General features: G+C 33.0%; 9 protein-coding genes and 1 non-coding gene across 10 annotated transcripts, besides 3 other annotated features; 5 read left to right on the forward strand and 5 right to left on the reverse strand.

Annotated features, from left to right (window-relative positions):
• Positions 1-1160: 1160 nt before the first annotated feature.
• TVAGG3_0254430 lies at positions 1161-1243 on the forward strand. The gene has a single exon. It is a non-coding gene; the product is annotated as a tRNA-Tyr (tRNA).
• Positions 1244-1516: 273 nt separating this feature from the next.
• Positions 1517-1551: a terminal%2Cinverted (terminal inverted repeat of Kolobok-5_TV transposon ID:TVAGG3_0254440).
• Positions 1517-1656: a mobile genetic element.
• A 359-nt stretch (positions 1657-2015) lies between these two features.
• On the reverse strand, positions 2016-4222 carry TVAGG3_0254450 (uncharacterized protein; the record flags this gene model as incomplete). The annotated part of the gene is made up of 1 exon (XM_001330533.1): positions 2851-3933. One exon carries the CDS (start codon positions 3931-3933, stop codon positions 2851-2853), a length of 1083 nt encoding a protein of 360 aa, XP_001330569.1.
• Positions 4223-6381: 2159 nt separating this feature from the next.
• Positions 6382-8629, forward strand: TVAGG3_0254460 (uncharacterized protein; the record flags this gene model as incomplete). Its single annotated transcript, XM_001330534.1, has 1 exon — positions 6399-8600. The coding sequence occupies one exon, from the start codon at positions 6399-6401 to the stop codon at positions 8598-8600; it is 2202 nt and encodes a 733-aa protein (XP_001330570.1).
• Positions 8630-8671: 42 nt separating this feature from the next.
• TVAGG3_0254470 (PQ loop repeat-containing protein) lies at positions 8672-9625 on the reverse strand (the record flags this gene model as incomplete). Its single annotated transcript, XM_001330535.1, has 1 exon — positions 8739-9611. The coding sequence occupies one exon, from the start codon at positions 9609-9611 to the stop codon at positions 8739-8741; it is 873 nt and encodes a 290-aa protein (XP_001330571.1).
• A 175-nt stretch (positions 9626-9800) lies between these two features.
• On the forward strand, positions 9801-10193 carry TVAGG3_0254480 (H2A histone acetyltransferase protein; the record flags this gene model as incomplete). Its single annotated transcript, XM_001330536.1, has 1 exon — positions 9801-10193. The coding sequence occupies one exon, from the start codon at positions 9801-9803 to the stop codon at positions 10191-10193; it is 393 nt and encodes a 130-aa protein (XP_001330572.1).
• Positions 10194-10558: 365 nt separating this feature from the next.
• Positions 10559-12604, reverse strand: TVAGG3_0254490 (DNA replication-independent nucleosome assembly; the record flags this gene model as incomplete). The annotated part of the gene is made up of 1 exon (XM_001330537.2): positions 10559-12604. One exon carries the CDS (start codon positions 12602-12604, stop codon positions 10559-10561), a length of 2046 nt encoding a protein of 681 aa, XP_001330573.2.
• Positions 12605-12884: 280 nt separating this feature from the next.
• Positions 12885-14692, reverse strand: TVAGG3_0254500 (phosphoenolpyruvate carboxykinase, GTP-utilizing domain-containing protein; the record flags this gene model as incomplete). Its single annotated transcript, XM_001330538.2, has 1 exon — positions 12892-14691. The coding sequence occupies one exon, from the start codon at positions 14689-14691 to the stop codon at positions 12892-12894; it is 1800 nt and encodes a 599-aa protein (XP_001330574.2).
• Positions 14693-15595: 903 nt separating this feature from the next.
• Positions 15596-17571, forward strand: TVAGG3_0254510 (purine nucleosidase protein; the record flags this gene model as incomplete). Its single annotated transcript, XM_001330539.2, has 1 exon — positions 15596-16510. The coding sequence occupies one exon, from the start codon at positions 15596-15598 to the stop codon at positions 16508-16510; it is 915 nt and encodes a 304-aa protein (XP_001330575.1).
• A 69-nt stretch (positions 17572-17640) lies between these two features.
• On the forward strand, positions 17641-19246 carry TVAGG3_0254520 (ATP binding; the record flags this gene model as incomplete). Its single annotated transcript, XM_001330540.1, has 1 exon — positions 18784-19203. One exon carries the CDS (start codon positions 18784-18786, stop codon positions 19201-19203), a length of 420 nt encoding a protein of 139 aa, XP_001330576.1.
• Positions 19247-19490: 244 nt separating this feature from the next.
• On the reverse strand, positions 19491-20045 carry TVAGG3_0254530 (uncharacterized protein; the record flags this gene model as incomplete). The annotated part of the gene is made up of 1 exon (XM_001330541.1): positions 19524-20045. One exon carries the CDS (start codon positions 20043-20045, stop codon positions 19524-19526), a length of 522 nt encoding a protein of 173 aa, XP_001330577.1.
• A 2245-nt stretch (positions 20046-22290) lies between these two features.
• Positions 22291-22982: a mobile genetic element.
• Positions 22983-27804: the final 4822 nt, after the last annotated feature.

Consider the following 27804-nt stretch of genomic DNA (forward strand, 5'->3'; position numbering starts at 1 on the left):
ACTCTACTCTCGTTTATCGACATATGGTGATAGTAGGTAAACATATTCTTATCGATATTAATAAAAATATTTGTACGAAAATCTTATCCAATTAGAGAGTTATTCATAAAGTATATGATAATTATAATTACTTTATCTTTGTTTTATCTTTGAATAAACAATTTAATTTAAATTGCATAATATTTTTTGGTTGAAAGACAGGAAACTTAGTTGAGTTTGTATTATTTTTATCGTTTAATTCATCGTATCAGTAAGTGATCCAGATATTTAAGATATTTAGAAAAAAAATTATTAATTTGATTAACAAATTTTAATCAAAATAGCAAAAATCTATTTGATAGCTGTAAACAAACAATAATTTTTATTTCAAGCAAAATCACTTATTTTCATCTAAACGTATAAAATTGTCAATTTTATGAAAATAAATTGAAAATCTCATGAAATGTAAAGGAGAGTAATATTGTTCAATTTTCTTTTTTTCTTTGTCTCAAATATTTTCTGTTGGGAATTTTCTTGTTATCAAAAAATAATTTTAATATTTGTTTATTTCATTAGATACAATAAAATTTTAAAAACTCTATTTCTTCTCAAGAAAATTTTTTCCTTCATATGAAGAAACATTTTGTTCTCCATTTGATACTGAGTCTAAATCTCGATTTTTGAATTTTCTTCTTTCCAAATTTCTTTTTTCCAAATTAGAAGTTTAATTCAAATTTTCAATAGTTTATATATTTTCTCAAACCGTCTCAGATTTCTCACTTTTAGGGATTTTCTCTCAAAATATACAAAAATAGTAATACCAATACATGTGTCTAATATACTTTAAAACCATCGTGACAAAATTCAAAAACGAAGAGTTCTTCTCTCCAAATTTTTTTCAAAATCAAAAAAATGAGATAAAAAAGTATGTTTGGAAAATTCATTTTTAGCATTTTAGGAATTTTCTCACTTTTCTTCCAAATTGACATCCTTAGTGAGTTATTTGACAAGCAAAACCGAATATATTTAAATGTTTGATTTCAAATTTCATAAGTTAGATCATATAAATTTAATATCGATAGATCTTATCGGGCTGGGCATCCGTTCCTTGAATTCAAAGATCTAATATTGTTATGAACTTAATTTTTATCTTATTTATAGAATATTTTTACTATTGTATTCCGACCATAGCTCAGTTGGAAGAGCATGGGACTGTAGAATTGTAGTTATCCCGGGGTCACTGGTTCGAATCCGGTTGGTCGGATTAATATTTTTTCTTTTCTTTGATGGTAATGATTCGACCATCACTACCACTTCTCTTTATTTCCTTCTCAATGATAATTAACAATATGGTTTTATGGATAGAATATTTTAACATCGAAGAAAAGCTCCTGGAACCAGTTAAACTTAAATCAGAATTAATAAGCGAGCATTACTTTCACTCAAAAGTCGTATCAAGTATTATATTTACCAATATAAATTTTATTACTATCTTAGTCTACCTCCTCAACTGTAAAAAAATGTTCAATTCGCTTAAGGGTGCCCTATAGACGATAGACCACCCTCAGAAAAGCACTTTTAAGGCTATTATATTGAGAACTAGAATCTGGATAATCCATTCATTCGAGTTCTAATAAGGTTAATTTTGTGATGTTTACATTATCGTTATAGGGCACCCTTAATGATAATTCAAAATTTTGCATTTTTACAATGGCGTTATTTGGAATACTTATATATTTTCCTCAAAAAATATGGGAGACATTTTATGTTGACAATATTTATAAATTTACAAAAATATCTTTATTTTTTTTCTTCCATCAAGAATTTTTAAAATTCATTCTATTTTCATTCATTATTGCTTCCATAATTAACATTTCCCACCTTTCAAAAAAGAATTCATATAGTTTTCGTAGGGTATTTATTTTTGAAGATGATCATGTACTTAATTTCACAGATGACTTATCATCTAGCGATATAAATTATTCAAATATTCAAGAAATATACACAGATGATTTTACTTTGCTTTACATTTTCATATTTTTAGTAATCCTATACATTTTCTATGGATTTTTCGGAATTCATCTTGAAAAGACCTTTAACTATTATTTCGTAGCCGACACATTAGATATTGGCTCTCACTATAATGGCTTACATAAATATTTATCCGAAAAAATTAGACTTTATATTAAAACGGATCAAAAGGACTCACATTGCGATTACAAAATAAAGGATTCACTGTGTTCACTTGCAGTGATCTCTCAGAACATTTTTTTCTTATCATCGCAAAAAGATATCAGCTCACTTGGCGTTTTAATTAATTCCGAACTTAAAAATAGAAATGGAACAAAGATATATCTTATTTTCTTTATTTATATTCTACTATTTATCACAATTTTTTCGATTATTTATTCATCTTCCCCAATTCTTTTTAACATTCTTCCAAAAGACTGCATACCACTCATAGTTTTTGCTAGTCTTTGCATTTTCTATTCTTCACTAATCTTTATTCAACCAATTGTATACGCATTTATAAAACAACAAATTTATGTCTCTGATTGCAATGCTGGACTTGTAAATGAAATGTGTGGGGATGCTTTAATTCTTATTTATCGTCGTGATTTCAGAATTGTTGATGAAACAGTTTTATTTAAAACGTTTTTCTCATCCCAGCCTTCCTTGTTTGATCGCCTGAAGACGATATCGACATGTTCTGCTGGAAATGGCAAACGTCGTAAAACCAATGTTGTTTGGTCGTTATCCAATATAACAAACCAGGTTGAAACAATTAGCATACATAGCAAGTATAATGCCTTGGAGGAATATGATATTTCTTAGTATAGGAAAAAGAAGAGCATTTATTTTAGAACAAATCTAAACTTCAGATGAATAATAATCACTTGAAGACTCTGAAGAATAGTAATTATCTTTCTTTTTCTTCTTGCAGCAACAGCAACAGGCTGCAATTAATACAATCAAAACAATCACTCCGACTGCAATAAATATGTAATTCTTGTATTTATGCCAAAAATCTTCATTATCATCCACTCCCGCAGACGAATAATCGCCAACACTCATTACTCCTTCCGTACCATTTAGGTAATAAGAGTTGCTTTGATATGGACTTTCGCTTTTAATATCGTAGTAAATTTGGAAATAGTCTTCCGCCGTTGCATCTTTCGAAAATTCCAGGAAGCACATTCCTGGGTACACGGACAATTCACCGAGTTCACCTTGTCTGTTATAACAAGTCGAATTAAGGAAATTTCCAGTTTTGAAGACTTCAGGCTTCATTTTGTATGGATTTGGAACAACAAACAAGATTTTCCTTTCTGGGAAAACAACATCATCTAGTGTCGCTGTGGCTGCTCCATTCTTAACTCGCAGCTTTTTTGGTCCAAAAAATGATAAAACTTTTTCGAACTTTGGTAGATTTTCGAATTTAACAATTGAGACTCTAACTACTGGATATAAACTTGAACTCAATGAAATTTTGCCGTTTTTGTTGAAAATTATCATTGAAGTAGCTGCAGTAAACTCTTTGCCATCAGCAGAACCTGTCACACCTGCTTGTCCTTTTGTCCTGCAGATGGTTACAATCGTGTTTGCCTTGACATCGAATTCTTTCATGCCTCCATAAAACATGATGTCAACTACACCTGGCGTGAGTTCTGTAATGGTTATTGGGCTTGCATTACTAGATTTTTGGTTTCCATCCTTTGCATCGTTGAAGATGTTGTATTGCGTAGTTTTATAGTATGGACCATAATTGAATGTGTATTGGCGATCAAGTATTGTTTCAAGAGTTATTGATGTCACCTCCAACTTTTGTAATAAAAAGAGACTCTTTGATGTAATAACTAAGGCTTCGTCTGCTTTTACTTTAATTGTATTTGATTTTTGAAGCATTTGACTCTCAAACTTACCAGATTTAATATTGTAAATAGTATAGTTCATATTATAAGATGGTTCTGCATCAAGAATTATGGTATATGTTCGATCACAGGCAGCAACAAAATGAATTAAAGCATTTTTGGCTTCAACTACATTCGGTTGGACAACAAGGGGCCCAGGATAATAGTTTAACACATATGATGTTGTATGCTAAGATCAGTCATAATGTAAACCTCTCAATTTTATTGTCGTGGGAAGTATCTCAATTCCTTCAAAAAAATTGAAAAACTATTTAATTTTAAAAATATAATACTTTTAATTAGTTAATTAATTGGAGATATTTTAAAAAAATCACTTTTGATAATACTTTTGAGAACTTTAATTAAAAAAATATATTCAAAAATATCCAGGATATCAAGAGGGAATTGTTCCTTATGAGGTATATAGTTATGATGTATACCTCATAAGGAACAATTCCCTCCTTAAAATGAGAAAACTTGTTCGAAATTGTTTATCATTTCGAACAAGTTTTCTCGTTTTTAATAGGAAACTAAAGGCTATGAGGCACTGATTATATATTAGTGCCTCATAGCCTTTAGTTCCTAATAGATAGCTGGGGAACTTTCTCCAAATGATAAGTTATTCAGAGAAAGTTTCCCAGCTATCAAGAGGGAATTGTTCCTTATGAGGTATATAGTTATGATGTATACCTCATAAGGAACAATTCCCTCCTTAAAATCGTAGACATTTTTATACTTATTAATCAACCATTCAAAATCATATTCCTCTGAAAAGTTATTTTATTAAAAATTTAGAATTTTAATAAATATAGAGTTTGAATTTCATACAATACCTATATATTTTCAATAATGGAATTTGAAAACCATTCTCAAAAGTTCTCAGAAAACCTTTTTTTCATTAATTTTAAGAAATCTGAGTATTAAATTAAGTGATAAATTTGTTTGACACTACTTTAATTTTTAAATTCAAAAAATTATATGTGCTTCTTAAAATGACTCAAAAAAATTTTATTATAAAATAATATATAATATTAAAAATCCCACAACATTTTTTTACTTTACATAATCGTACTTCCTCGACGATTAATTTCCACTCAATTTCTATCATTGACCGAACTTAGCATGCAACATTCATGATTGATAAAGAAACCGCTTAAACTAAGGGTTTCGTTTTGCTAAAATTGTCACTTTTATAGCATATTTGTTTTTGGATGTTTTGCGAAACCAAAAAAAAAAACTATGATATACAATGTGTGTGTAAAGAAAATACTTTATTTACTAGTTAAAAAATCATTTGGTATTGATCAAGTTATTTTTTCTGGATAAGATATTATATGGATAATTGGATAGAAAATACAATTATATAATCTTGTCCCTGGTTTAATTAAGCTAATTGTCATCAGAAACTTGTAATTTTTATGAATTTCAGATTTTCTTTTCATTACTGCTTTTCTTAATAGGTCAAGTTCTTATTTACGTTATAAAGTATGATATTTACAAATATCAAGTTATCATGTTTTTTGAGAAATTATGAGAAACAAACAAAAATGAAAAAGATAGGAATAGCAATGAATAGTGATGTGGGTATAGAAAATGTAAGAGATATGAATGCAAAGCAATCAGTATTTAGGACATTGACCATAGATTTCGAAAAAAAAATGCTGCATATTGAGCGAAAACTATGATTATATTATAAGGCTGTCATTTAAAGCATAATGAAACTATTCCCTTTTCATTTTAATCGAATAAGATAGTAAAGATTTTTGAATTAGCTAGAAACTGATGAGATGTTTTCACAAATCAGATTTTTAATCTCTATAATGCATAATTCACTCAATATCTCAATTTTGATATTGCGAGATATTTTTGCTATCGGTTTCGCAATTTTGACACAATAGCAAGAGGGTTTTATAAGCATTATTATCAACGTAGAATCTGAATATCATATCAGAAAATGTCGCAAATCTGACATTTCCCCGACCAAATAGCAAAAATAATTGAATACTTTTCGCAAAAACTTTAAAAATCGATAAAAATATGAAATATAGATATTAAAGAGACTTTTTATATAATATTCATAAAGATTTTCCAAAAATATGATACCGCAAAATTAAAAAAGTGACGTCTTGAGTGGAGTCAAAGGTCGAAATTGCTAGCTAAATGTTTTTTTAGCGAAATTGCGTATTGTACGTTTTTTTCGCAAAACGAAACCCTTACTTAAACAAAATTTTCTTCCAAAGAATTATGGTGAAATATTTCGTTCAAATTAATAAGGGCGAAGCAAAGGTGTGTATTCCTAAAAATTAAAATTGAATATTTACGAAATACAAGCACGGTCAAAATTCTGTTCAATTTACATGTATGAATAAATAAAAAATTTATTAAAAGCATGTAGTTTACATAAAAATATGAATAAATAAAAAATTTATTGTTTAATTTTGGAAGAAAAATTTGACAAAATTGTTTTAAGATTCAATTTTCTGAGTTTATCGGTCATTAAAGTATTTTATGTTAGCTCTTTTCCTTCAAAGAGCTAATCTACGAGAATCATCGGATATACAATTTTATGCCAACCTTTTTATCGATGGGTTGTACCTTAACGATGCCTTTCAAGACGATTGGCCAAATATCAAAGAGATGATTAATACTTTCTTCAAACCAAAAGCTCCATTATATTCTCTTTTAACAAACGTATATAAGAATACAACAGAATTAAATGAATTTCATGAATATGTTTCCCAGTACATTGTCAATACAACTCTCTTAACAAATCCAGACTTTGGAATGGATACATTTTTGGGTAAAGAGATCAACGGAAAAACATTGACTGAATTACTATATGAAAATAGAAAGTATATTAAGTCCCTTGGAAACATTCTTGAATTTGACGGAGACAAACTCTATGAACTCGTTACAAACTTAAAGGAAAACCCAGACAAAGCACAACTTGTGGATCTTCTTGATGGTCTTAAGCTTGGCACGGGATTTATTTATGACATGTTTGACATTTTTAATTTCATATTCACAAAGAAAGATACATTCCTATTAGAAGATGCTCCTTCTCACATATTCTACGAGAAAGATGTTGTTATGAATCTCATTGCTGACATTCCTAAGATGGTCAGTGATGATAAGATTACAATTGCAGAACTTTTCAGGGAACTTAACTACATGGTTGATTATGCATTTGGATCTTGGGAAGCAGTCAAACTCTTAACAAAGCACATTTGTTTGCTTATATTTGAACCATTTACAAGAACAATTCCTAAGTCAAATAAGGATATCGTAAAGAAAGTCAAGGATATCATCCAATTGTACAATGATCTACTTGCTGATACCCAAATTAGCAATGAAGTCAAAGAAAGCGTTAAATTGCTTCAGGTTGCAGTAGATGGCCTTCAAAGCTTCATCGATAAAGGTTTCTCCGTTGAATCAATGACAACATTCCTATTTGGTGTTGAATTTGCAGCAAAGGCATCAACAAAAGGACGCTCAATAGTTGGATCAGTTCCATTAAACGTCAGTTTAGAAAGTGCTGGAACAATAATCAGGGCAATTTCAAGATCTGGTGTTTCAACAAAGGAATTAATACTCGCAATTGGACAAATGCGTATGGATTTCTTTGAAGCTCCACAGACACCTGAAGAATTCTACAACAGTGTTAGAACAGCTGTCAAAACAACCACTCAGGTAGTTGACATTGTTAAAGAAATGATGGATGTAGCTAAAACAGTTCTGGAAGTTGGAGATCAAGTAAGAGAGCTATTGAACGAAACAAAGGAATTGATTAAAATATTGTCACCTGTCAATGGAGTTGTTACAGTACTCGATTTCTTTGGTTTCAATAAATACAAATCAGAGAACATAGTTGGACTTTTTGCAGAAATCACAAAATTATTGAAGAAGCTTGGATTTTACCTTCCAATTAAAGAAACTGCAACTGATTTCTTTGAAAAGCTTCAAAAAATTGATTTTGACAAGAATCCAAAGCTTTCCGATATTTACGGAAAAACTTCTGATCCTCAATCAACAACAAGCTTCATTATTGGTCTTCAGAAAATGATGAATGGACAGAACTTTGGAGAGGCATTTGCAGACTTCACATTTATGGGAATTAATCCAGCTCAAACAATGAAGAATATTAAGAACCTTACTGAAAACCAGCAGTCACTTAATGGCTTAATTAACTGTATTTCAACTGGTTCTGGAGTTGCTGAGGCTGCTAAGAATGTTGCCAAGGCAGTTGAAGCATTCGCAAAGAATGAAGATGCAACATTTGATTCATTACTCTCTGCAGCTGGCGTTAATACAAAAGATTTCTTCAAATATACAGATGCTTACCTTGGTCCTGCTTCAAACGACTTAGGTGAAACATTCACACAATTCCTTGAAATTAAAGGCGAAGATTTCTCCGCAGATTTGAATACTGTATCTATGAGGGTTAACACAACAAAAATGGTCACAGTCGATGATGTAGCAACGCTCTCAAACTCCATTAGTGCCAATGTAGTTAAGCCAACGAAGAAGAATCTCTCATCAAGCAAAGCATGGATAGCAGCTGTTGTTATTGTTGTTATAGTAATAATAGCAGGAGTAGCTGTTGCTGGTTTCTTCCTTTGGAAGAAGAAAATGTGGTTCTTTGCAGAAAAGAAAGATGATAATGAAGACAACTCTAATGAGGAAGAAAAAAATAAATCTTCTGAAGCTTAAATAAAACTCTTGGTTATATATTTCATTAATTATCCTTATTTTTGAATTTAATCTTAAAAAAAGTTAATTTATTGCAAATAATTTAATAGAATCTATTTATTAAAATGGTATATGTATATTACATAAGAATTGTCAATTCTATGGTATATTGACTGGAATGATAGGTGATAATACTGTTGAAGATAAATTTGGAAAATTTGGAGCTGGTTTCTTGATTTTGTTGTATATCTTGAACATTATACATAATAGTAGTAGGGATAGTTGGAATGTTCCCTCTGCAAAGCTTGCAAGGTAGGTTGACCATTCTTCTTTCAAGACAACAGCCATATAGATTCCATTCATAATTTCAGTTGGACCTAAAATTTCAAGCATAAGTAGCGATAATGATCCATTATCTCTGATTTTAATTGTCATAATAAACTGAGGAACATATTGGATAAAGACTAGTACAGTGGATACAAATCCGCATACTTGTCCATAGTAGTTTATGATGCTGCATTCAAAACTAATAAACATTCCGACTAAAAGCCAGAAGCCGATCATTATAATGACCAAAGATACGTTGAGAATGACTAAGCCATTATTAATAAGCTTGTGTATAAATTTTGTTTTCTCTGATTCATCTTTGTTGTGCTCTCGATCATCATAATGAAGCATCATGAAAACGGTTGGCATAAAACTAAGCCACTGGCCAATAAATTCTACAAAAACAATTAATGATGGTATAGTTTCGGCAAAACTGTGTTGAAAAATTCCGACTAATTCGTGATAATTTAGGCATAAAAAGTTTATTACTAAGAGCCACATACTCATATGATTAGCAAATGTAAAAAGAGGTGAAAGTCCGAAGTTTGTTCGATTCTTGTAAATTTCATAAGGTTCAGGTGTAATTGCAAATAGTGAAACAAGCGCAAACATGGCGCCAATCAAGGTCCATATGAGTTTAGGATTTTCGTATGCATTCTTATAGTCCATGAATCCTGTGTATATGTCCCCGACAAGCGATGCCATGAAGCTACGTCAATTCAAAGTTATAATAATTGAAAAATTGGCAAATGCCAAATTGATCTTTTGGAAGATGTTCTAAGGAAATACATCAAAATATTTGGTTATAAATCGCTTCAAAAAAAATTTGAATTGAAATTTAATTGAAAATGATCGTAAATATTCAATGCATACCTATCATATCATTGCATAAAAATGTCAAATGTATCTTTGCATCCACAGCTTACCAAGAAAGAACAAAGGAGGCAAGCTGATAAGGCAAAAACCGAGGCATTCAATAAAATGAGAAGATCTGATGTAGATGCTGAAGCAAAACAAGATTTACTTGAATTGATTCCAATGATGCGAACATTCAAGAGAAATGGTCTAGATGTCGCAGCGACATACTGCACTAAGCTTGATCAAGATCTTTTAAAATGGGCTTTAGATTTAACAGAAAGAAATTTGCATCAAATCTATGAAGATTCATGGGGATGGAACGAAACAAAGAAGCTAAATGAACTTAGGGATAAATCGGTCAGATTTATTGTTCTTAGACAAGGGGAAGAACTTTGTGGTTTTGTTCACATCAGATTCGAATTTGAATAGAATATCTCGCATACATATGTTTATGAGTTGCAGATAGGGCCGAAATTCCAACGTCATGGTCTTGGAAAGTATCTTCTCCAGTGTACTGAATTGATTACAATGAAAATGGGTATTATTTGTGTATTGAAGAACAATGAAGGGGCATACAATTTCTACAAGAAGAATAACTATAAACGACATCCTGATTCGCCTAGTGTTTACGATCCAGAAAACGCAATCGATTATTACCATGAAATCATGGTCAAAGATATTTGCAAGAGACCTGCAATATAATAGAGTATAGAGTTTTAAAAATCGTTAATCTGTGTTAAATTATTATTAAATCATTTACAAGTTATTTTATATATAAAAATTAATATAAGAACTCAATTGCGCCATCTCTTCTGAACATTTCTGACTAGGGCGTCAATGAATTTACCTGTATCAGGATGATCTTTATTTAATTTAAGTTTCTCTATTAATTCATCAGTTCTTTCTGGCATTCCGATGAATTCGTTGAAAGTTGCAGAAATTGCGAGATCAAATCTGCAAATGCTTTTATCGTCCAAGCTCTTCTCTATTTCCTCAATTGTCAGATCGCTTGCATCCCCACTGAGTGCTCCTCCTCTCCAGCAGTTGAAATCTGTGTCCCATGTCCAAACTCTTCCCCTCGAAATGGCGAGAATAATTCCAGAGGGGTATAAAGAGAAGGATTTGAATTCTGGCGGACAGTTGCAGCTCATTACTTCTTTCATTGAATCGAGTTCGATAACACAGCATCTGTTTCCAACGGCTAATATTTGTCCTTCATCATAACTCAGGTGTCTGCAAACTCCTCCAATTAAATACGGAGTACTGAGCCTTCTTCCTGTTTTCTTATCGAGTTTTATCAAGTATCCTGCATAGGAAACTATATGATAATTATTGATATCTAATGCCTTGTTAACGATTCCTTCTAAGATAGCTGGTTTTGGCCAGTTATATCCAACTGGATTGTATTCTGTTGATGCATTTGATAATAATTCACTCTCAACTTTAACAGAAAATGAAACAGTTTGTTTTTCAACAGCTGTTAAGAGAACAGGAGTGATATAAGTGATTCCATCCTTGGTTATTGTACTTTGTCTTTCTAAAACCTCAGCAGGAGTGAGTTGGAGGACTTCAAAGTCAACATCTTTTTCTTCGGCATCTAAACTGTGCAGTAAATGGGCTGCATTATTAATATTGTTGGACAATTTTGCACGGAATGTATTTTCTCCAATTAAATGTGATTTAATTTCTTCCATGGACTCTTGATCGACTAATTCTAAATCGTGAGCTTTTGATAAATCAAAAGCAACAATGCCACCATGACGTGTGATTGGAGCATTTTCAAGGGCAACAAATAACCAGTGGCCATCATTAGACCAGCGTAAATCATTAACTGTAGATGTCGAAATTCCGTCCAAAACTACAAGCGGTCTAGTATCTTCTCCAACCAACCAGATGGAAATAACGCCACTCTTATCACCACATGCCATAATAGAGGAATATGATCCATTTTTGTTTCTGAATAAAAATGGCGGACATGAAATGCAGCACGTAGGAGCGATATGGCCCTCTAGCATAAATCCAAATGTAAATGATTCACGGCGGAAGAAGGGACAGACATATCCACCTGAATTGGCTGAGGTCATTCCAATAAATGAGCCATCAGGAGTCCAACAGATTCTTGAAACGAGAGCCTGATCTGGCTGAGTAAATTCGGAGCCATATTCACGGCTAAAGTTAGCGCTTGGATCGTAAATATCGAATTTTCCATTCAACAATTGGCAAGCTATAAATTTTCCGAGAGGGTCAATAGCAACAGATGCTATACCAACTGATTGTGATGTTTGATGCTGATAGAGTTTCGTAGCAGACTTAACATCCCAAACAATAATTGTTCCATCAAAAGAACATGATGCAATTCTCGTAGAATCAGGGAACCAGGAAACACCAGTAACATCACCAGTATGTCCTGAAAATGATTTCGATTGCCACCTTTGAACAGGAGGATTTGGTTGTAGTTCTGATTCTGGAATACCGAATGTAGATGGTTGACCAAAGCACCTAACTTTTTGCCAGACAAAAATCATTGCATCATCGCCACCTGTTGCAAGGTATTTTCCATCAGGACTAAATCTAACAATATTGACTGATTTCGTATGATCACGAAGTACAGCTAGAAGTTTGTTTTTGACGTTCTGTGAGGAATCTGTAATTGCATGAAAACTCCAAATTTTGCAAAAATTATTCCAGCCACCTGTAGCAAAAAGCTCGCCAGATGGATGGATATCTACTGTAGATATAGGTCTGCCACCATGACCTAACCACTTAGGATAAACAAAACGAAGAGAAAGGTCTCCCTTTTCCTCCATTTCTTGTGCACGTTTAGAAATTCTCAATTGCATAACCAAACATTAATACCCAGTGTTATATTATCAGAATGCTATATTTCATTTAAAGTTCATCAATATTATGATATATGTCATCAATTTTGAATGAAAAAAATTAATACCTAGAATTTCAAAAAAGAAAGGATAAAATGATTTAACTCTTACAATGATTTGCATTTCACTACTTGAAAATGCTAACATCCAAAATTGCATTGCTCAAATCTTGAAATTTTTAGAGTTCTTTAGATGGAATTAAAAACGAAAGCGAATTAAGAATAATCAAAAAAAGAAGCTAGAAAGATTTACTCGCAGCGCTTAAGGATTTCCTTGGAAACCTCGAGGAGTTCCTGGGAAACGTGGCCGATCTTGTTGATGAGGTAGTCATCGTTAGCAGCAACCTGGGCCTTGATCTTCTCCTTATCCTGGTGCATGACTTCCTCGAACTGTTCCTTTGTGAAGTTGAGGCCTTCCCAATCGATATCCTCGTACTCTGGGACGTAGCCGAGTGGAGAGATGTGCTCTGGGGCCTTGCCGTAGAATCTGTTGACCATCCAGCCAAGGACACGAGCGTTCTGGCCGAAGCCTGGCCAAAGGAACTTGCCAGCTGGGGACTTGCGGAACCAGTTGACGTGGAAGACAAGTGGTGTCTTGGCGAGCTTGGCCATCTCGAGGTAGTGCTTGAAGTAGTCACCCATGTGGTAGCCGCAGAATGGAAGCATAGCGAATGGATCGCGGCGGAGGGCGCCAACCTGGCCTTCAGCAGCAGCTGTCTGTTCAGAGCCGACTGTAGCACCAAGGTAAACACCGTGAGCCCATGATGTGGCCTGGAAGACGAGTGGGATATCGTTCATGCGGCGGCCACCATAGACGAAGATGGAGACTGGAACACCGGCTGGGTTCTCCCATTCTGGGTCAATGCATGGGCAGTTAGCAGCTGGAGCAGCGAAGCGGGAGTTTGGATGTGATGAGACACGGCCGCAGTCTGGTGTCCAGTCCTTGTTCTGCCAGTCGATAAGGTGAGCTGGCTTCTCCTCTGTCATGCCCTCCCACCAGATGTCGCCGTCGTCTGTAAGAGCGACGTTTGTGAAGATTGTGTTACGAGCGCAGGAGAGAAGAGCGTTTGGATTTGTGCTCATGGCTGTGCCTGGGGCAACACCGAAGAAACCGTTTTCTGGGTTGATAGCGCGGAGTTCGCCATCCTTGTTTGGCTTGATCCATGCGATATCATCACCGACTGTTGTGACTTCCCAGCCTTTCTTGCGGAGTTCCTCTGGTGGGATCAACATGGCGAAGTTTGTCTTGCCGCAAGCTGATGGGAAGGCAGCTGTGACGAATGTCTTCTTGCCTTCTGGGTTCTTGACGCCAAGAATAAGCATGTGCTCAGCGAGCCAGCCTTCCTTGCGGGCGAGGTTGGAGCCGATACGGAGAGCGAAGCACTTCTTGCCGAGGAGAGCGTTGCCACCATAGCCTGAGCCATAGGACCAGATTGTCTGCTCTTCTGGGTAGTGTGTGATGTATGTGTTCTCTGGGTCGCATGGCCATGCAACATCCTGGCGGCCGTCCTTGAGTGGGTAACCAACGGAGTGGACGCATGGGATGAAGTCGCCATCCTCACCAATGCACTCGAGAACCTTTGTGAAAACACGTGTCATGATTCTCATTGAGACAACGACGTATGGAGAGTCGGAGATTTCGATACCGTTCTTGCCGATGGAGGAGCCGATTGGACCCATGGAGAATGGAATGACGTACATTGTACGGCCTTCCATGCAGCCGGCGTAGAGACCACGGAGCTTCTTCTTCATGACTTCTGGGTCTTCCCAGTTGTTTGTTGGTCCAGCATCTTCCTTGTTCTTGGAGCAGATGAATGTGCGGGACTCGACACGAGCAACATCGCGTGGGTCGGAGTGGTAGAGGTAGCAGCCTGGGCGCTTCTCTTGGTTAAGCTTGATTGCCATCTTGGAGTCAACCATTTGCTTGAAAAGCATGTCTGCTTGTTCCTGGGAGCCATCAATCCACATGACATCCTTTGGCTTGCAGAGGGCGACGAACTCGTCGACAAAGGCCTGAACTTTCTTGCTCTTGTTGAATGCTTGAGCCATTAGAAAAAGTGAAGTGAAAATACTATGTCAAATTTTCAGACCAGTGATTGGTCGAAGAATCATCTCAATTAATTATTTTTTCTGAAGGATAACTTTTCATCCATAGAGAAATCAATAAGGATTTAAAAATTCCAAGTTCTTATGTTCGTATTGTTATTTTTGTGAGAAAACAACCGTTCAAAGTGACCACTTATAAATCCACCTCACTCTATCCTTTTTTTGTAAAACAAAAGTCCTATTTCAAATGAATCAGAGTGGTTCTGCTTATTGTTGTATAAATGTGGACTCAACTCGTTTTAAAAAGGACAATCCATCGCAAATTTTTCAAAATTTGTAACACAGAATATGTTTTACTTAAATACAGAATATGAACATGATATACCTGTAACCCAAAACCTAGAACACACTCATAACTCTTGATAGTTTCCATTATGTAACCTCGCAAATTTGAAACTATCAATAAAATTTCTTGTTCTGATAATTTACGTTCATAATTCTTCGAAGCAAATGTTAGTGTTAACAAACATTTGATGGATAATGACTCTGAAAAATTGTTGTTATCTGGATTTATTAAAAATCACGAAATTGACATGAAATAGTGTTTTTTGATGACATTTTCATTACAAATTCTATCGAATTATTTTGGCATTCCAATAAAATAGGAAAATAAAAATTCAATTAACCAACTATTGGTAATTTGAGAATCATGAGTGATACATTTTTAGTACAATTATTATTTACATAATACTTCGTAGATTTTTGAGGTATTCTTGGAGATAAATTTGAATTTGAGAAATAGAATATAGAGCTATGTGTATATCTTTAGATCGTTCATATGTAAAACATAATTTGGAGACTGAATTTTTGATGTAAAACTACGGATTCTATCGGGAAAACTGACATTATGAAACTTTGGATTGATACTGATTGTGGAATAGATGATGCAACGGCCATTCTTATCTGTCTTGCTAACCCAAGCATTGAAATTGTTGGCATTTCATGCATTGGTGGTAATGCATCACTTCAGAATGTAATCAGAAACGTCAATAGAACTCTTAAGGTATGGGGAAAGACCGATATTCCGATTTTTGGAGGTTGCCAAGCTCCTCTTGTTCAGCCAAAGATGGAAATACCACATATTCATGGTGGCGATGGTCTTGGCGATATTAATGATAACGATTTCGGCACAAATACACCAAATAAACTCGAAAAAGAGCATGCAGTTAATGCACTCATTCATGCTGCTAATACTATTGAGGATCTTAACATTCTTTGTCTGGCCCCTTTGACAAATATTGCTATTGCATTGAGCATGGCTCCAGAAGCAATCCTTAAGATCAAGCACTTCTACATTATGGGTGGAGCTGAAAATGGGAAAGGAAATATTACACCATATGGAGAATTCAACTGGAGAGCCGACCCAGAAGCCGCGCAAATCGTTTTACAGACATATCCACAATACCAGACAACAATTGCTTCATGGACACTTGCTGTTTTCAACTCATTTAACGCAAATGACTATGATTTCTTCAATTTAGATGGAAATCTAGTACGTAGATTCATCAGGGAAACATGGAAACCAATTATTGCATTTGATGGCGGTCGAATCTGCCCAGCAGACCCTCTTGCTGCTTTTATTGCAGTTTACGGAGATAGGGCCATCAAGAGAGCCGAGCGTCTCCACCTTTCAATGGTTTTAGAGGGTGAAAAATTAGGTATGTCCCTTGCAGAACCAGATGAAAAAGGATGCCTTGTTGTCAAAGAATGCGATGCAGAACTTTTCGTCAAAATCTTGAGAGAGCTTCAAGATCACCAATAAATTTATAGAGTACTATTATATTATATATCTATTTTCTGAGATAAATCTATATAAATTTATAAAAATTGCTAATAAATTTATAAAAACCAATATGACATTTCGATATTGATGCGTTAAGGGTCATTTCTATTAAAATCTTCATATTTCAATAATATGAGAAAAAAATTGAAAAATTTAAACAAGCTATTTATTAAATAATAATGGAAAACAAAAGTAAAAAGTATCTATTGATTTGGAATACAATAAAATCCCTTTATTTTGATAAAAAATTTAAATCTTCAAGAATTTTTAACTCATTTTCCAAAAAAAATGCAGAATTAAAAAAAACGATTTCATTTTCTAAAAATTTGCTTGGACATTTTCGAAAATAGAAAAAATTTGGAGAAATTCACCAAGGAGAACTTCATTCCAGGTGATCAAAACAATTGATTTCAGTCAAAAAAGCATCGAAAATTTTAAATATTGGTATAGATTTTCATCAAACACTTGATGCCGATTGTTTACAGTTAACCCTAATCCATATCATTAAATTCTAATATATTTGAACATACTATTTATCGTTTTTGAAACTTATCAAAATATCGTACAATTTAACAATACTCTAACTATCATGCACAGCCATTGTTACCACAATGTAATTGTTAGAAGAAATGATTAATATGATCTAAGATTTAACAATTTATTTCCCCAATTCTAACAATTTTTTTGATTACAAATCCTTATTTGTGAAAATTTTATATGCAGGCGTAGAAAGGAAAACTAAGAAAAGTGTTTCTTCAAAAAAATATCTGAAAGCAATCTCATCAATAAACAATTTACTTTCTTAAATTCGAATTTTGCTATTCTTGACCGACATTTTCTTTTATCTTCATAATTCAATAATTTTCCACTGAATTTTCAAGCAAAATATTGATATTAAAGAACTTCAAAATATAAAAGAAGTCATTCAATGAATCCATACACACTATTACTATGTTTCATATATCTAGCATAATGAGCACAATTTTGGTCGATGTCTTTGTTGCCGATGAAGTTATTCCTTTTAGGAAAACGGTAAAAATGAATAGTGATAATAATCATCAAACAATAATACAAAATAGATATATCAATTCCTGGCATAACTGACACTTTTATTTACATTTTACTAATTCCGATTAAAAAAATACTTAGAATACATGGGAGTATAATTTCTTACTTATTATAAAGTTCTGAAATTTGAACATACATATACACTTTTAATTCACAAAAATGTCCAAAGGCTATGTCTGCTTCACAAGGCCAGGAGCAGCTTTGGAATTCATAGACTCAACTAATTTAAATAACAAAAGTGTTAAAGATATTAGATTGCAGCTTCGCCAGTAAAATAACTTATTGGGGGTTAGATATGGAACGTTTCAAGAAGCCATTGATGACAACATTATTCTCCTAGAGTCATATCCATTTATTTTACAAGATCAAAAGCCAAATAAATATCGGCAACCTGAATATACTTTATTACCGATTTCCTTATTGAGCAAAAATACCAAATGGATATACGCAAACGTTAATTCAAATTCACCATATGAAATCCCTAAGTTTCTAATTCAAATTCTCCCAGAACAAATGAATTTATCGATAGATGATTTTCTACCAATTGCTTCCAAATTCCTGGACATTGAAAATTCTCCTATTAAGTTTACTGCAAATGATGCTGAAATTCAAAGATCGAGAACTGTTCAAGAGTTATTTCAAGAAGCAAAATCGACACAAATTACATTTCACTGCACGCTATCAAACCAAGACATATCAAGAATACAAAAAAGAGTTCTTTTGGTCTCTGAAATAATGGATACAGAGTCAAATTATTTGTCAACTCTCGAAAGCATAACTAACTTCTGGGTTCCAGAAATACGATCTAAAAAACTGCTAACAGATCAAGATATGGATGTAATAATCAAGGAAATACCAAAAATTCAGAAAGTTCATCAGGATTTTCTCACAGAATTCAAAAATAACTACAACAAATACGCAACAGAGGTAGCAATCATTTTTATTAAATATTCTGAGCAATTCCAAGCAGCAATTCCATACATTTCTAAGTATTCTCAAATTTCTGATTTATTCAATGAAAAAAACAAGACAAATTCATTCAGAAAAGCCCTTATTCAGCTAGCAGAGCGCAAAAATGGAACAGACATACTCAGTTTCCTTGTGAATCCCGTTCCACAGGTAACGTCAAGAAGATCACAATCAAGAACGACAAGGGCCGTCTTTCCCAGGCAGATATCGACCGCATGGTTTCTGATGCTGAGAAATACAAGGCTCAGGATGAAGAAGCCAAGAAGAAGATCGAAGCAAAGAACGGTCTCGAAGGTTACTGCTTCGGTGTTCGTAACTCTGTCAACGGCGAACTCGGCTCTAAGATCGATGCTGCTGACAAGGATGCCATTCTCAAGATTGTCAATGACACACTCGCTTGGATCGAATCCAACCAGGACGCTTCAACAGCTGACTTCGAAGCAAAGCAGAAGGAAGTCGAAGGTCAGTTGATGCCACTCATGCAGAAGGCCTACCAGTCTGCTGCTGGTGGTGCCGGCGGAATGCCAGGTGGTGTTGACCCATCTATGTTCCAGAACATGGGTGGTGCTGCTCCAGGTGCAAGTGCTGCTCACCCATCTTCTGGCTCTGGCCCACGTGTTGAAGAAGTTGACTAAGACTAATATTAATGTGTAATAAATTTCTTTCTTTTTATTTAAATTTTTACTTAGAAATACTTCGATATTCCAGATGCTAGTTGCTTTAGTTCAGCGATATTATCTCATAATGAATCTCTTAAATTTAAACAAAGGTTTTCAAAAATGAATTAATTCAAATCTTCTAATAAGTTTCGCTTGAATTATAATAATGATGCTTAATATTGCTGGAATTAAAGCAAATTCTTAATATTATACAAAATAATATACAATTTACAAAGAATTATATGAAAAATAAAATAAGCATAATAAAAAACATGAAAAATAATATTCAAATAATATTATTGATCATTCTGGCTTGGAATATCACTTGATACAGATCTTGTAATTTTATCGATATTTTCATCTAAATTAAACTGATCCATATCACCAATTTCTTGCATGATTTTTTGAATCTCTTGATCAAGTCTTTGAAAATCTTGATCTTTTCCAAGATTTTGCACATTTGAATTTTGAGTTTCTGGTTGAGCATACATTTCAATATATACTGGTAGGATATACTTATAAACTTGGAACCAATTTTCGCAGAACCAGCATATTAATGGTTCATTTAATCTCTTTGCATTTCTGTCTATAGGAATATGTAGCCGTTCGCTTATCTTTATTGCAAGATGCATGATATCTGTACGACGTTTAAGTTTGGGAAATGAATTTAGAAAATTTTCAACATATGAATATAATTTTCCTACTTTTCTTCGACGATCATCCATTTTTTTCCTAAACTCAGAGTAATCATCCGATGTTCTATTTTTAGGAGGATCTCTTTTAATTATAATAAGCTTTCCCTTCTTGACTTGCTCCATAAAAAATCTTTAGACTTTTTTTTTCAATGTATTCAAAAAAAGAAATATTATTTGAATGTCATTATCATATCTTATTTTTCTAAAAAAGAGTATTGTACACAATCCATTAGATTTCAATAGGACAGTATTGAAATGTTGTCAGATTGTGTCAGAATTGAATATGACTCATAGAATTAGGTGCGGCCAATAGCCTTAAAAATAAGATAATGAAATATTTGGATCTACAATTTACACGATTTTTTTTGTTATTTGTCAGAAATTGCGCAATTTCAATGAACAAAAAACTTTATGACAATTATTTGCTATATATAACCATTTTATCTACCCCACTATAGACATAGTAATAAAGCATTATTCATTTTACAATTCTTCAAATGTTTAGAATACCCTACTTTCCCAACATTTAGAATAAGGTTATTGCCCTAAAATTCAGTTATAGACACTTAGGAGAGCATTTAAGCCATGATATTTTGGCATATGATAGAGAAACATCTTATAAACATTTTCAGTATGTTTTCCTATAAAATAACGATCTCACATGAAATTACTAAAATATCAAATTTTGATTTTCACTTTAAAGTTGGGAGAATACTCTACAGTGACAGGGTATACAATTTTAACCTTTGTTTTGATTATAAATAAAGTATTGATAGAGATATGAGTTGTACAGAATTATACACGTGTGTTTAATCAAATGTAAGTTGTGCAACAATAATGGTTAGCTAGATAGTATATTAAGGAACTGTGATTTATGATCTAATTCAATAAGATGTAAATGATATTCAAATATATTAAATAAATGCGAATGTTCAAGATGTGAAATCAGTTAGTTAATTGTTGTATATAGATATTTTACTGTGATTAATGAATTTTTTAACAATTTAAAATTATCAAATTTCAAAATATGCGCAATGAGATAATTTGAGAGTATTTTGAGAACTGAAGACTTATGATTTAGTGTTTTTGAATAAGCACATCAATATAAAGATAGAAAATAAATTGAGATATAATTTTTTTGAAGGTATTATAAGGGTGGAGGTAGTAGGATAAATTTTTAATGTTCTATACTTTCATGGCAAATAATTAAATAGAAGTAAAACTTTGTTTTAAGAATTGAAAATTTTAAATAAAAAAGGAATGTTAGTAATGCTAATTTATTTGATTCCGGGGGACACCCCGGTTATCAAATATATTTATTAAAATGGAAAATCTCTCACTTTTCGAAAAAATCGAAACTGCAAGGATCTCCGATTCTCGATATGATAATTTATTTGATTCCGGGGGACGCCCCGGTTATCAAATATATTTATTAGAACGGAAAATCTCTCACTTTTCGAAAAAATCGAAACTGCAAGGATCTCCGATTCTCGATATGATAATTTATTTGATTCCGGGGGACGCCCCGGTTATCAAATATATTTATTAGAACGGAAAATCTCTCACTTTTCGAAAAAATCGAAACTGCAAGGATCTCCGATTCTCGATATGATAATTTATTTGATTCCGGGGGACGCCCCGGTTATCAAATATATTTATTAGAACGGAAAATCTCTCACTTTTCGAAATTTTTTTTAACAAAAATATGGCATTCTTAAATTATAGTTACATGTTATTTCACAATCATTATCATTAAAAAATTCAATTATTCAAGTTGTTTTGTCCCGACGGTTTTTACGGTTATAAAAATGGTTGCGAACTCAATCCATCAGCAAAATGTCGGTTGGGGTGCCCTTCTTGGCCTCCTGAGTACTCACCAAGATACCCCCAGCTCCCGCAAAACACCTCCCTTAGGTGAGCATTAACTGATGACATGAGTTAACAATTCTACAAAATCATCAAGCATGAAGGTTTATGATTTATAAATCAAAATCTCAGAAACTGCTTGACTTTGCAAGTTGCTGTCTTTACCGGTTACTCTGCTGCAATCTCTTTTCTGATTGCAGGCAGAGTTCTGCATCCTGAGGACTTTGCCTTGCAGATATGCTTGTAATCACTACGTGAGCAACTTGGTGTTGCAAGTTGCTGTCTTTACCGGTTACTCTGCTGCAATCTCTTTTCTGATTGCAGGCAAAGTTCTGCATCCTGAGGACTTTGCCTTGCAGATATGCTTGTAATCACTACGTGAGCAACTTGGTGTTGCAAGTTGCTGTCTTTACCGGTTAGCTTTTTTTGAAGTTTCTTCGCATCTTATATAAGCTCTAGATCAATATTTATCATCAGAATTTGCATCTCATAAAGCACAATATTAATCAAATAGGCAAATTTCATTCGGAGTCTCTCATTAAATGAGAAACTCCGAATGAGATTTGCTCTAAGGTAATGTACTTGTTATGCTTGGCCTAGAAGCAAGGAGGAAACATGTATATGGTTTGTTTATACTGAAGTTATCTGGAATTCTCTCAATTGAGGATTCAAATCCAGATAACAGCAGTATAAGTTAATATTGTTGTGCACCTCAGGTTGTTTATAGGCCCGAGAACGAGAAAAGAATTTATGGTGTGAATTGGCTCGATATATACCTACGCTCTGTAAAAAATACGTTATATTTTCTTTCATATGAGAAAAATGTTTTTCTTTTTTATAATACTATGTGCTTTGTTACTTCATAAATTGTCTATTTTTCTTATTAAAACCTATTTTTTCCGTGTGATTCGGAATCTACGCATTCAAAAAATGCGTTTTCCGCTCTCAGAACGCGAAAATATGAACTACATGACGAGATAAATCGATTTATTATGTTCCTAAATATTCTCATTTTTCAATCTTGCTCAATACTCAAAAATAAGCAGACTCTCAAATAGAGAACATAAAATAACTCATATTTATCATATTAAAATTTTGAAAAAGTCTCCCGAAAAAATCATATTTCGAAAATTTCAAAAAAATAAGTACATTTTTCGCCAAAGAAAAAAGAAAAATGTTTTTTTTTGAATTTTTGATGATAATATGCACTCCTGACGGTCGCAGTGTCTCATTCCGGGAGACATTGCCTGTGCATGTCTCCCAGAATGGCATACTGTTCCGCATTCATAACTTGAATGCGGAACTTTGACCGACAAGAGTGCATTGTGCACTCTTGTTGGTCTGCATGTGTCATTCCGGGAGACATTGCCTGTGCATGTCTCCCAGAACGAGACAATTTATTGCAATCAGAATACGATTGCAAAACTTTGACCGACAAGAGTGTATTGTGCACTCTTGTTGGTCTGCATGTGTCATTTCGGGAGACATTGCCTGTGCATGTCTCCCAGAATGGCATACTGTTCCGCATTCATAACTTGAATGCGGAACTTTGACCGACAAGAGTGCATTGTGCACTCTTGTTGGTCTGCATGTGTCATTCCGGGAGACATTGCCTGTGCATGTCTCCCAGAATGGCATACTGTTCCGCATTCATAACTTGAATGCGGAACTTTGACCGACAAGAGTGCATTGTGCACTCTTGTTGGTCTGCATGTGTCATTCCGGGAGACATTGCCTGTGCATGTCTCCCAGAACGAGACAATTTATTGCAATCAGAATACGATTGCAAAAACTTTGACCGACAAGAGTGCATTGTGCACTCTTGTTTGTCATCCACTATGATACTTAGAGAAAATACTTTACTTACATTATTTAAAATATTAATTTCCCTATTTAATATTTATTTATTATTTTTTGTGCTTTATATTCCCTATGGCATGTACTGAACTATTTTATAGACTCTACCGAGCTATCTCCACATATAAACATTTGACAATAACACATATATACTCTCTTCATATTCTAGTCTCATGACATATTATTGCAAAAGCTATATTTATACAGCATACCTCATAAAGTCTCATTATATCCCTATCTAAGCGTTCAAAACCTATTTTCCCCACGTAATCTGATTCTTCAGGCTCCGCTGATTCGATTTCTGCTGTCAGATCGTGAAAATATGAATCACATAACAAGATAAACACAAATCCAAAATAATAATGTTTTCTTCAAATTGACTCTTCCACGATATTCATATATTTGTTATTAATTCCGTTTTCCCTTACAAATGTATTTAATTTTCTGAATAATACGTATTATAAAATGAATATCTCAAAAACTAAATTAAAAAATTAATACTGGGTAATAACTAGATATATTGTGACTTTTTGAATTCACACACTTTTGGAAAAAATTGAATTTTTCTAAAATGATGTTGTTTGAACATGAACTTAAAGAGTTTTTTTACGTAAAATATCAAGTTGGGTAACTTGTGTTTATCTTGTTATGTGATTCATATTTTCACGATCTGACAGCAGAAATCGAATCAGCGGAGCCTGAAGAATCAGATTACGTGGGGAAAATAGGTTTTGAACGCTTAGATAGGGATATAATGAGACTTTATGAGGTATGCTGTATAAATATAGCTTTTGCAATAATATGTCATGAGACTAGAATATGAAGAGAGTAATATGTGTTATTGTCAAATGTTTATATGTGGAGATAGCTCGGTAGAGTCTATAAAATAGTTCAGTACATGCCATAGGGAATATAAAGCACAAAAAATAATAATAAATATTAAATAGGGAAATTAATATTTTAAATAATGTAAGTAAAGTATTTTCTCTAAGTATCATAGTGGATGACAAACAAGAGTGCACAATGCACTCTTGTCGGTCAAAGTTTTGCAATCGTATTCTGATTGCAATAAATTGTCTCGTTCTGGGAGACATGCACAGGCAATGTCTCCCGGAATGACACATGCAGACCAACAAGAGTGCACAATGCACTCTTGTCGGTCAAAGTTCCGCATTCAAGTTATGAATGCGGAACAGTATGCCATTCTGGGAGACATGCACAGGCAATGTCTCCCGGAATGACACATGCAGACCAACAAGAGTGCACAATGCACTCTTGTCGGTCAAAGTTCCGCATTCAAGTTATGAATGCGGAACAGTATGCCATTCTGGGAGACATGCACAGGCAATGTCTCCCGGAATGACACATGCAGACCAACAAGAGTGAACAATCCGCTTTCTCCTTTGAAATCCAACATTCTAATCACATCTACATTAATAAATTGTTATAAAATACTAATCAAAGATCCAATACAATTCTACTATCTTATTCACACATTACCAATGTTAACACCTCTTTATAACTTAAATTATTTCATAAAATTTGTTTTTATATCTTATTATTTTCTCATAATGCTTCTAATACATCTCTAATTTCTTACATTCAAACACCAATATCGTCATACTATCATAAGCACTTAATTTTTTCAAAATTTTAGACTTAAATTTGAGCTACATTTTCATCATCATTTTTAGCCTTAAGCTTCTATAAGGTTATAATACATTATCGTAATATTCTAATATTTATGATTCTTACTACTCAATTCAATATAATCATATAAGTCACTCATAATCAGGAGCATAATTTAAAAATCTATAGCTCATATTTTGACAATTATATATATAGATGATGCATATTGCAATTCCGGTTTCAACACGATCAAATGTCAAACCATGATAAAATATATATCAATTTACAAAATATCGATTAACATTAGAATCCATATCTAATTCCATCAATGCACAAGTTGTAAATGCTTAATTCATCTTTGAGAAACGTGAATAGCACAATTTTATAAGATTATTTGTTGAATATTTAAAATATAAGCCAAATCGAATCTGCTGTATATTACTTTAGTTTATAATTGAATGTTAAATGTGTTCATATAAATATTTGAGTCAGATATCGCATTTTCTAATTTCAAAATTTATCTCATGAAGTTAGAATTTATTTGATCATACAACATCATATTAGTCAAACTAGAGTTCAATCGCGATTCCAAAATGGAACAATTGCTTGTTTTTAAAATGTTAAAATATTAATCTAAAAAACTTAATATCTAACCAAAACATTCTAGAAATATCATATACAGGTATATGCAATCTAAATGCACACGAAATACTGAAAATTAAAAAGAATATTTATGAGATTATTAAATCTTATGCATTTCAATGAAGAGTTGATAATTATCATCTCTATAGGTTATATATCAACATATGAGTTTTTGGATTGACCACTACTATACTAATGTGATCAAATTAATCTGATTTCTTGAATTTTCATTTGAAGCATTCGCAGTAGTAGGAGTACCTTCATATATTAACATATTAAAAAATTGCGCCCAGATTCGCAGTTTAATCATGATTTTAAGATTGCATTAGATTTCGAAATGCAGAAAAAAATCACTTTAGATTCCCTTCAAACTCTAAGCATAAGCATGTCTCTATATGAGGAAACTATTTGAGCTATTCATTTGGCGGCCCAAAAACTCATGTTGCCTGAGCGCAGAAAATACCAATTTTTGGACCCTGGGTAGGGGGTCATGCATGTTTTCTAAATGTTGGAAAAGTAGGGTATCTTTTGATCTCTCCTTCTCCATGCATATCGATATCTAATAATGACTAAAATACTCTAATATTTTTTTTCAAAACAATAAATCAAAGGATATTTTGGTGAAAATGTGAAATTGATAATAACATTGTAAATCCAAAAGATCAAAAAGTAAATGACAAAGAAATACAATATGTTTAATAAAATTCATAAAAAAAAACAAAAATACAAAATTGAACTCGAGGATTTGATTTTAATCCATCAATTTCCTTCGGTACAGGTTGCTTAATAGTATAAAGTTTCTATTTCAAAGCTTCTGCTTTCCATCAGCTTGATGAGATTTTGGAAAATGTCGATTGAATTCATGTATTTAGATAACTTCCTGAATACATATATCTGATTACTAATATATTGCACATCATGAATTGCTAATTTGAAAATTGGGAATTTGGAAAGGAAATATTGAATTTCATATAATATTTATTGATAATACTACATACATATATGATCTAAGCACCTAGTGTATGATGTCCTAGCAAATTTATTAATTTGGAGGAAAATTTTCTCATATTTCATTCGAAATAATTCATATATGCCTTTCCATTTGTTTCCAGCCTATATATCTCATACAAAATCAATACGGCCATCTCATGACATATTAGAAAAACAATAAATTTCTGTTTGATGGGCATCATTGAAAATTGATAGGAAATCAACGATTATATTTGGCTTTTGAAATAATGTTCTATATTATCTCTGCGCACTGAATTGATAAAAAAATTTTCATTTATCGTGAATTTCTTATCAAAGAAATTAAATTTCACCTGGCAAAGGTACAAAAACAATATTTAACAGCAAAAATTTGCTTAGCATTGCATTTAAATCAATATTGCTAGGCCGCTCAAGCCTGAGAACAAAAATGTCTATGATGGCAATCTCACAATTTTTTTTAGAAAAACAAATTTTGATTATCGGTAAATAGTTCTTATATACTCATTTTCGCATTGGCATACTAGTTCTCAAACTGTGATTTTTTGTGTTAGTATTTGAAAAAGTGATAGAATCAGAATTCAAATTTGTAGAACACAAAATCGGGTATATTAAATAATATGCGTTGATTCTTGATTACAAATTCAGAAAAAAAAATTCATTGAATTATAGAATCGACTCTGAAAAATTTAAATTGCTGGTTTTATTAGTGAGCATAAATATATTAAAATTGTTTACAGTTTAAATTGGCCCATATTTACAACTATTCAATGAAATTGAGAAAGACTTTTCATAGATTTTTTCCTTCAGAATTTCTCATGGGATGGAAATCTCACCAGCAGTCATCAAAGGCGTCTTCTATGCTAGATCTATATTCATTGCTGCATCTATGATCACAAAG

This window comes from Trichomonas vaginalis, chromosome IV, assembly GCF_026262505.1.
Source record: "Trichomonas vaginalis G3 chromosome IV, whole genome shotgun sequence".
Classification (NCBI taxonomy): domain Eukaryota; phylum Parabasalia; order Trichomonadida; family Trichomonadidae; genus Trichomonas; species Trichomonas vaginalis.